Raw genomic sequence first — 9,367 nt, 5'->3', positions numbered from 1 at the left:
CACCCACCATATTGATGGTCTTGCTGCCCACATTTACTCCTACACATTGCTAGAACATTGCAAGCACCACAAAGCTTAGTGAGGTGATTAGAAAATCTTAATCCCGCATTTGGACCTCATTAGTGCTAGCGAGAGCCACCTAGAGCACACACCGCATGCATTAGGCTTCTCTTGGTCAAGTGAAAGTCTACGGCTTGTTACTCTTGGTGATCGGCATCACCTAGACGACTTGGTGGCGTTGGGAGCTCGGTGATCACCTTGGAGGACTTGTTGGTGACCCGTCTCGTGATTGTAAGCGGTTGTGAGGGATCCACCGCGTCGGAGTGGCAAAGGATCATCTCATAGTGAGCACATGGTTGTTGCGAGGACCAAGGGGGAGCGATACCCTTGCGCGGGTGCTCCAACGAGGACTAGGGGAGAGTGCCGACTCTTCGATACCTCGTGAAAAAATTTGAGAAGTCTTCTAAACTTTGCTTTACATTACGCACTTAATTCAAGCATTTTACATTGTGTATTTGTTTAGCAAGTATTTGAAGCATTATCTTAGTATTGTTGTATTCTAGTAGTATTCTCTTATTGCTAGTTGTTGGGGGTGAAGTTGGGCTCTTGTTTAGGTTTTAATTATTGTTGAGTTTTAGAAAAGCCCAATTCACCCCCATCTTGGGCATCGTGATCCTTTCATCTTCGACCATGACCGCCGTCATCGCATCTCTTTCCACTAATCGCCAGGTAGCCTTCTCTAGAGCAATTACAATAATAAAATTTGAATTTGACAGGGGGACACGTGAATGTGAGGACATACAAAACCCTAGCCGCACTTCAGTCCCAGTGTCCGTCTAATTGTGGCTGTCGCGGTAGATCTCTGGCAAGTGGGGTAGCGTCGACGATGAGTTGCCAATGCACGGGGCTTCGCATGTGCCTGGGCAGGGGCTCACCGGGGTAGGGCCGCCGGCCGGCTATCCACGCCTTGTCGTGGGTTATAGGCCGACGCGCTGGGCTGTGCAGTGGTTGGGGGCGAGAGGACTAGAAGGGGCGTGTGTGCCATGGCGCAGGGGCGGGCTGGGGTGCGATGGCCGCGCCTGGGATGGGCCGCGCTGGCCAGCGAGGCTGGGGAAGGGGGCGCGATGGGGAGGAGAGTCAATGATTGAGGGAGCGTCGGTCACGCGACCGGAGGTGGCACAACGTCTCTCGGGGCGGTGGCCGTTGAAGACGTCGCCGACGGTGTCGAGGGGCTGAGGCGGGGCAGTTTCGATGGTGTGGGAGGTGAGGTCGAGAAAATTTATGGTGGGTGGGGAGGGGGCGCATCGCGCATATCGCGGGCTGGGACGACAGTCTATGTGTGGGGCGCCCGGGCGGGGGTATGGTAGCGCTAGGGTCCACATACTACATACTTAATTAGTAGTAGAAATATTATACACACCAAACTTTTCATATAATATGTATCATTTAGAACTTTATGTAGGTCACATATGTTCCAGAATATTTTTAGCTCAGTCCCTCTGCAGTCTGCACTCGGAAGGGTACTAGAGATAATATAACTCCACCTCCATCCACTCTAGGTCTCTAGCTCTACTCCTCTCCCCGAGTCCTCTCCTCTCCGGGGTATTGAATTCGAACCAAAAAATCAAAACAACTCAGCGATTCGATTCGCGGCGAGTCAAGCGGGATGCCGCCGCGCACGGCTCCGGCGGCGACCTCAACCCCGCCGCGGAAGGTGCCCCTCCGGAAGCTGCTGCGTGCGGCGTCGGTCGCCTGCGGGGTGCAGTTCGGCTGGGCGCTGCAGCTGTCGTTGCTGACCCCGTACGTGCAGGAGCTGGGCATCCCGCACGCCTTTGCCAGTCTCGTCTGGCTGTGCGGTCCGCTGTCCGGCCTCCTCGTCCAGCCCCTCGTCGGCCACCTCTCCGACCGCATCGGCCCCGCCGCTTCGCCGCTCGGGCGCCGCAGGCCCTTCATCGCCGCCGGCGCCGCGTGCATCGCCGCAGCCGTGCTCACCGTCGGCTTCTCCGCTGACCTCGGCCGACTCTTCGGCGACGACGTCACCCCGGGCTCAACGCGCCTCGGCGCCATCTGCGTCTACCTTGTAGGATTCTGGCTGCTCGACGTGGGCAACAACGGCACGCAGGGGCCCTGCAGGGCGTTCCTCGCCGACCTCACAGGTAGGCAACCGTCCGTCTCACTTCTCGTCGTCCTCAATTCATTTAGACGACGGAGAGGAGCTTATTTTAGAATGCGATTGCAAATTCTCTTGTGCAACTGCCTGCTCTAGATTGCTTCGATCCAGGACGGGACACTTCCTCGGTTCCTGCTGGCTCACTCAATTCACGCATCCGATTTCGCTTGCGCCGCACGCGATCCTTCCTTAGATTTTTTTTCTTTAGCGTAATAATAATTATTAAAATTAAAATCTCGCCAACTCACACCTGCCTTCCTTGCTTGCTTGCCTGATGATGCCATGCGTCGCGTAGCTAAAAAACAAAGCAATTTGGCACATCACGAGGGGCCAAGCGGAAAACGGCCTCCGATATTTGTTTCTCTGCGGCGGTCGTTCCTTCACCACATCACATCACACAAGTATATGATGAATGTACCGAGTCGGAGTGCGTATTTGCAAGAGAACAAGAGCCTCCTCTATCTTCCTGTCGTTTTCCCCTTTAGCACCAGATTCTTTGCTCCGATGCGACCTTGCTCGCCGTGCCTACCTGCTCATTTTACACGAGTGCCAAAGCTCCAAATTATGATGAGTGGCAGTTGCCTTGCGAGCTGGCACGGTATTAGCATCAGATTTTTTGGAGACCTCGGCAACAAGCAAATAACAATGTGTCAATCCTTTCTCAGGCAGGTCAGGGGATCGCTTTCATGCTGTGCTAGCGGTAGGCCTACATACTATACATTAATACATAGGGAGAGAGATATTCAGGGGTTACTCCATTATTATTCCAAGTTTTGAATCATAGGAGGACGGTCGGTCGGCAACTTTTGCAAACAGACAGGTATTTAAAGGGCCCTCGTTAATAATTGCAAGGCTCAGATTGGCCTGTGGCTGCTATCAGCTTGTACGCAAAGAGGCAACCTCTGATGTGACATTACTATGTGTTCTTAGTGGTAGCACAGTTTTTTCTTTGTAAAATATAAATACTCCTAGATGATTGTTTTCCACTTAGGTGAATTTTCAGTTTGGCAATTCTGACCGGAGCTTGCGCGTACCTTAAGGGCTAGTGTACCTTAAGGGCTAGTTTGTAAACTCAAATCTTTGGGGGATTGAGGGAGAAATTAGCTAGCCCTAAATTTCTTATGGTTTTCCGCTGTTGTTTATCAAAAAGGGAAAACAAGAACTCAGAAATAAATGACTCCCTTCTGACCCTTCATGTGGCAGAGAATGACCCAAGGAGGACTCGGATCGCTAATGCATACTTTTCACTCTTCATGGCCCTGGGAAACATACTTGGATATGCCACCGGAGCATACAGTGGATGGTATTCGATATTTCCTTTCACTGTTACAGAGTCCTGCGGCATCAGTTGTGCCAACCTTAAGTCTGCCTTTCTTCTTGACATTATTGTTCTGGTCATCACAACGTACACTACTGTAACATCCGTGCAAGAACCTCAAACTTTTGGAAGTGATGAAGCACAAAATCCAGGTGCTGAACAGGAAGCTTTCCTCTGGGAACTTTTTGGGTCATTAAGATACTTCACCCTACCAATTTGGATGGTCTTAATTGTCACTGCCCTTACTTGGATGGCATGGTTTCCTTTTACCCTCTTTGATACTGATTGGATGGGCCGAGAAATCTATCGAGGAAGCCCAGACAACCCAGGAGAGACCCAAAGGTACCATGATGGTGTGAGAATGGGTTCTTTTGGTCTAATGCTCAACTCTGTCGTCCTTGGATTCACCTCTGTTGTGCTAGAAAAGTTATGTAGGAAGTGGGGAGCTGGACTTGTATGGGGTGTCTCCAATATTCTAATGACTTTGTGCTTCTTGGCAATGCTTGTAATAACATATGTTGCAAAGAACATGGATTATCCATCCAGTGGTGCACCTCCGACTGGCATTGTCGTTGCTTCTTTGGTGGTTTTTACAATTTTAGGGGCACCCCTGGCGGTGAGTAAAAGACTGTTTTTTTCTTTTTCATCATAATGATTTCTGTCCATTTTCAGGTCTGTCGTATATTCTCCATGTAGTATATTCAGTTCATTTCCTTATTTGCAGATCACATACAGTATACCATATGCAATGGCTGCTAGTCGTGTTGAAAATCTCGGTCTTGGCCAAGGTATGTCCATTTTGAGTTTGTATTATCATCATGATCGCACTTCTTAAAACTCTGTTTCTGCTTGCAGGCCTAGCAATGGGTATTCTCAATTTAGCTATTGTCATACCACAGGTAATTACCTTTGAAGTTTTTTTACTTCGCTTTGGTTCAGTCCTATGCACATCCGGAGTTCAGTCGTAGTGTAATTGACTCGCACTGACCAGTAGATAATGGATCCAAGTAATCCTTACTTAGTAACATTTGCTCAAAATGATTATTGGTTCTAGAACCTGTTTTTATAAATTATTTATATTCTTAGTGTACAATGAATGCAAATGATGTTGTGTCTATATCTTCTATTTATGAGTGTTGGAGGCTCCCACATGAGTGGGTTTAGGGAAGGGATAAGCCGAGGCAAGCCTTCCCTTCTGCAAATGCGGAGAGGCTGCTTTGAACCGTTGACCTGGTGACTCTGAGACAGCTCTCACCACTGCACTAGACATGCTCTTCTCTATATATTCCATTTATATAGTGCCAAATTATAGATATACCAGATACCAGATTTGACCTTCAGTTCATTGTGTAACACATGGCCACATAGACAAACATTAGACAAAGAACAAGAAGCGCACAACAGTGAAATCACTATATAATTGATAAGTAGGTTGCATTGTGCGGGGTTCTTCACCCCTTTTTCCGTCTCTTTAATATAAAGATATGCAACTCTCCTAAGCGTTCGAGAAAAACAAAACTATATAATCGAATGGCATAGAAGCAGTGGTGTTGCAATTGCAATGGCTGTATCTCAGTTCTCAACATGTGGATTCCCTATTGGAGAAAATTTCATGGATAGTCTAGATTTCGGCCCATAATTTAACAATCTCCACCGAGTGAAATTCCCCTTTGATAAAAATGATGGGCCCTCATTAAATAACCATGTGCATCCAAGGTCACAGGAATAATCCACACGTGAGATCATCTTTGTCTTGTCCAAAAGGTAAGACGAAACCAAATCGAGGAAACAATGGGCAGGTCTGGTACCAATTTGAGATATTGAAGTATTTGAACAATTCACAATGCAAACGAAGCCTCAATGTGTGCTACTGACTTCTAATTGAAGTGAAAGCAAACGATTCATAAACGATGGCATGGGGCCAAGATATTCCTGAGTCAATAGTGAACACCCATACTTAGCCTATTGGTGGAACTGAAGGTCTAAAACTCTAAATTCGAACCAGCATATGTTGAAATCCAATCTTCGGTTTAGAAAAGCGATCAGGTTTTCACTCCCCTTCTTGTTACACAATTCCACCAAGAAAATTGAAGACTGAGTTGTGATGGAAAGTAGCTGAACAAACCGACGGCTATATAGTGAATATAAGCTAGCAGAAAAGGCTAGGTTCACAATTAGGGTCAGCCTTGCAAGGCACAGAGATTGTGTGTTTGTACTGTTTGTATTAAAGAAACAGTGGCCTGCATTGGTACAAATCAATCCCTGAAAAACTTGTGTGTGTAAAAGGAAAGAGTACTCAAGACGTAAATTGGTAAACTGCAGCGTGACAAAAGGACAGTGGATTGGAGTAAGTTGAACTAGAGTTAGGATAGATGATGATGATGATGATGCAGCTTTTTGGGGATATATATCACTAACTGGCACCTGCTGTAGGTTATTGTGTCACTTGGCAGTGGCCCATGGGATCAGCTGTTTGGCGGTGGAAATGCACCCGCTTTTGCGGTGGCAGCCGGTGCATCTTTCATCGGTGGGCTGGTGGCTATTCTGGGGCTTCCTCGGGCACGCATTGCATCCTCGTCCTCCAGGAGGAGAGGCGGGACACACCGATAAGTCTGCTCATTTACCATTACAGGCATCATCAAGTCTGGAAACTCTTTGTGGGTTGGAGAAGAGCACGCTGGGAGCTCTTGAATGCTGTGTGCTCTTTGGTGGTTTGCCCCGTTGAGCTATTTTTTGCGTTGTCTCCAAATCTTTTGTTGTTCAATTCAACTCGAATGTATGTACGCACGTATGCATGTATGTATTTGTATGTATGTGGATCATTTGTAGAGAGCTTAAGCAATGAATAAAAGTTACAGGAGTTACGTTCAATGAGCTTAATCACTATTCTGGGTGTGGCTTCTTATATATATGTGTGCACTTATATAAACTCCGAAAATGCTATGATTGTGGCTGGGGATGGATGCCCCCATTGCCCAGTGCCCACCATCTATGAATCTATGATGTCCAGTCCAGCTGCAGTTGGAGCGGCACGCCGGGCGTGGGGTGGAGGACCTGCGCCTCGGGAAGCGCCTCCGATAGCAGGGCCTGGAAGGACTGCGTCGTCCCCTGTTTGGTGAGCACGGTTGCCAGGAGTCCGCCGGCGTCCACGTCGCCGTTGCTCATGGGTACCACGTACCTGGCTCGCAGCAGCCTGGCCAGGTCCACCGCGTCCTCCTGGCCGGAGACGAGGGTGAAGTTGGCCGGGAGGAGCTGCTTCACCACCGGCGTGATGACGATGTCCGCCCGCAGCTGCTTCTCCTCCAGGAAGGACCTGTCGTACACGCAGTGCGGCTCGTAGTAGAGGAGGCCGGGGCCGCTCTCCTCACCTGTGGCCATGAGGATGTAGCCGTTCTCGGGGCGCTGCCACGGGGGCCCCAGGACGGGGCCTGCGGTGGCCAGCACCCGGACCTGCTGGTTGACGGCGGTGGACTGGCCGGGCTCGATGTAGGTGACACGGCGGAAGGGCGTGGGCAGGGATTCGAGCACTGGCTGCGCGTTGGGGGTGGTCACCACCGGCAGGTCAGGCGCCCTGGCCGACAGCTGCGTCAGCGTCCGGACGTGGCAGTGATCGTCCAGGCTCTGCGTGATGAGCAGCACGTCCGGCCTCGCCTCCGGCGCCAGCAGCAGGTCGTCCACCCCGAGGGCCTTCACCTTGGGATTCTTCTTGGCGCCGTCGAACAGCCAGGGCGCGCCGAAGTCGAGGTTGCCGACAAGGACTGGGTCCACCAGGATGCGCACGGGGGCTTGGCCTTGCTGCTGCACCTCCCACACCCAGCTGTTGATCTCCAGGTACGTCAGCTTCAGCGTCACCTGCTGCTGCCTGCTCTCGCGGATGGCGGTGCTGGAGGATTGCGGTTGCTGGGGCCGTCGGGACGAGGATGATCTTGGGTGATCTGGACGCCGTCTCAAAATCAGATGATCTGATGAGGGACGACGACGGCAAGGAGAAGCAGCAGCGGGTGGGCGGAAGACCAGCTGCAGGCGGACGGTCGTGGCCATCGGTGGTGCGGTGCGCCGGGAACTGGAGAGTGGGGGTGGGTTTAGGAGCAGAGGTGTGTGGTGGACAGGACAGTGGACTCCACTCTGCTCCGTCAATTCCCACCGCCACCGGAAAAGCCAAGCCAAGTGTTCTGGTGGCCTGGGCTATAGCACGTGTCCCTGCTTTTTCTGGGTCATTTGCTACAGTCACGGTCCCTGTTGACCTACATATTCGAGGTGTAAACCCTTAAAATATAGTTTAGAGTATTAGTTAGATGTTAGAAAAATAAAATTATAATTTCTTTTAAAGTCTATGTTAGATGTTCGTGCGCAGCGGCGGCGGAAGATCACCGGTGGCGTCTGGATCTCGCTCCCAGGAGGGACCCCGTCGGGGAGGAGAGATCCTAGGAGTTGTTTAGGCTCGGGCAGGCCGACCTAGACTTCTCTAATCGACGTAGAGTCGAAGAGAAGCGAAGAATTTGGAGATCGGAAGGCTAAACTAGAACTAGACTAGAAATACTCCTAAGAAATAAATGCGAAATAGAAGTGTTTTTTATTCGATTGATGATTACAAATCGGTCGTATACCTATCTATTTATAGAGGAGGGGGGCTGGACCCTTTACACAGCTGATTTCCGAGCTAATTCCGCGAATCTAGCTAACAACCGTAGCACAAAACTTGGAACCCTAATCTGCTCTGCGCACGCGCGGATCGTCCGGCCCACAGGCACGGACTGTCCGGACCGCAGACTGTCCAGCCTCAGGGCCGGACCGTCCGCACGCTCATTTTGGTGCCAAACATATGCCCCCCTGCCTTTTGGTGAAGCTGGGCAAACCAAAAGCATCTTAACTCGATGTGATCACATCGGTTTTCTTAAGCATCTTGCCACATACTAGGATGGTACTGCTTGAGGAAATGCTTATTCAAAGCTTTGGGTAAATCCTTGCCTTGTAATGTTTGTAGTAAATAGGCGTTACCAGATATTACCTGTTTTACTTTATAAGGACCCTCCCAGCTTGGCGACCATTTTCCAAACTTCCGGTCTTTATTCCTTAGAGGCAGGATGGTTTTCCACACCAGGTCCCCTACTTGAAATGACTTTGCTTTGACCTTCTTGTTGTAGGCCCTGGCTACCATGATCTTGTCCTTTTCTATTGCTCCCAAAGCTATCACCCTCTTGTCGGTCACCTCATCAATATTATCCATCATTGCATTGTAATAATCAGTGAGAGAGTTAGATCATTTTGTCTGGCGAACCTGACAGCATTCAAACTTATTTCCACAGGCAACACTGCTTACTGCCTATAGACAAGCTCAAAAGGAGACACTTTAGTAGCACTATGTTTAGAGATTCTGTGAGCCCATAAAGCTTCGGACAAAATATTATGTCAATGCTTAGGATTATCAGATATCTTCTTTTTATCAAGTTAATCAATGTCCTATTACTAGACTCGGCCTGTCCATTGGCCTGAGCATAATATGGAGATGAATTAAGCAACTTAATTCTATATAATTCAGCAAATTCACGTACCTCCTTTGACATAAAAGAAGTCCCTTGACCCGTAGTAAAGGTCTGGGGAATGTCGAATCTATGAATAATATGCTCAGTTATGAACTCAATTACCTCATTGTGTGTCATATTCTTCAGAGCAACGGCTTCAGTCCATTTGGTAAAGTAGTCAGTGGAAACTAACACGAACCGATGCCCCTTTGATGATGAAGGATGAATTTCCCCAATAAAGTTTAATCCTCATCCTCTGAAAGGCCAAGGCTTGATGATAGGATGTAATTCGGCTGCAGGGACCAACTGTAGGTCGCCGAATTTTTGACACACTTGGCAACCCTTGTAGTACTTGAA

General features: G+C 49.3%; 2 protein-coding genes across 2 annotated transcripts; one reads left to right on the top strand and one right to left on the bottom strand.

Annotated features, from left to right (window-relative positions):
* The first annotated feature begins 1,627 nt into the window (after positions 1-1,627).
* LOC100240688 (uncharacterized) lies at positions 1,628-6,359 on the top strand. Its single transcript, NM_001144014.1, is given in 5 exon segments — positions 1,628-2,156; positions 3,374-4,104; positions 4,213-4,276; positions 4,344-4,387; positions 5,922-6,359. Coding segments are annotated over 5 exon segments (1,506 nt in total). The 5' UTR covers positions 1,628-1,666; the 3' UTR covers positions 6,099-6,359.
* On the bottom strand, positions 6,314-7,607 carry LOC100276924 (Metallo-hydrolase/oxidoreductase superfamily protein). The gene has a single exon (NM_001150618.2). The coding sequence runs from the start codon at positions 7,527-7,529 to the stop codon at positions 6,486-6,488; it is 1,044 nt and encodes a 347-aa protein (NP_001144090.1). The 5' UTR covers positions 7,530-7,607; the 3' UTR covers positions 6,314-6,485.
* Between the last annotated feature and the right edge of the window lie 1,760 nt (positions 7,608-9,367).

This window comes from Zea mays, chromosome 3 (assembly GCF_902167145.1).
Source record: "Zea mays cultivar B73 chromosome 3, Zm-B73-REFERENCE-NAM-5.0, whole genome shotgun sequence".
Taxonomy (NCBI): Eukaryota; Viridiplantae; Streptophyta; class Magnoliopsida; order Poales; family Poaceae; genus Zea; species Zea mays.
Note: the sequence above shows the minus strand (reverse complement) of the source record. Positions and strands in the feature narration are given on the sequence as shown.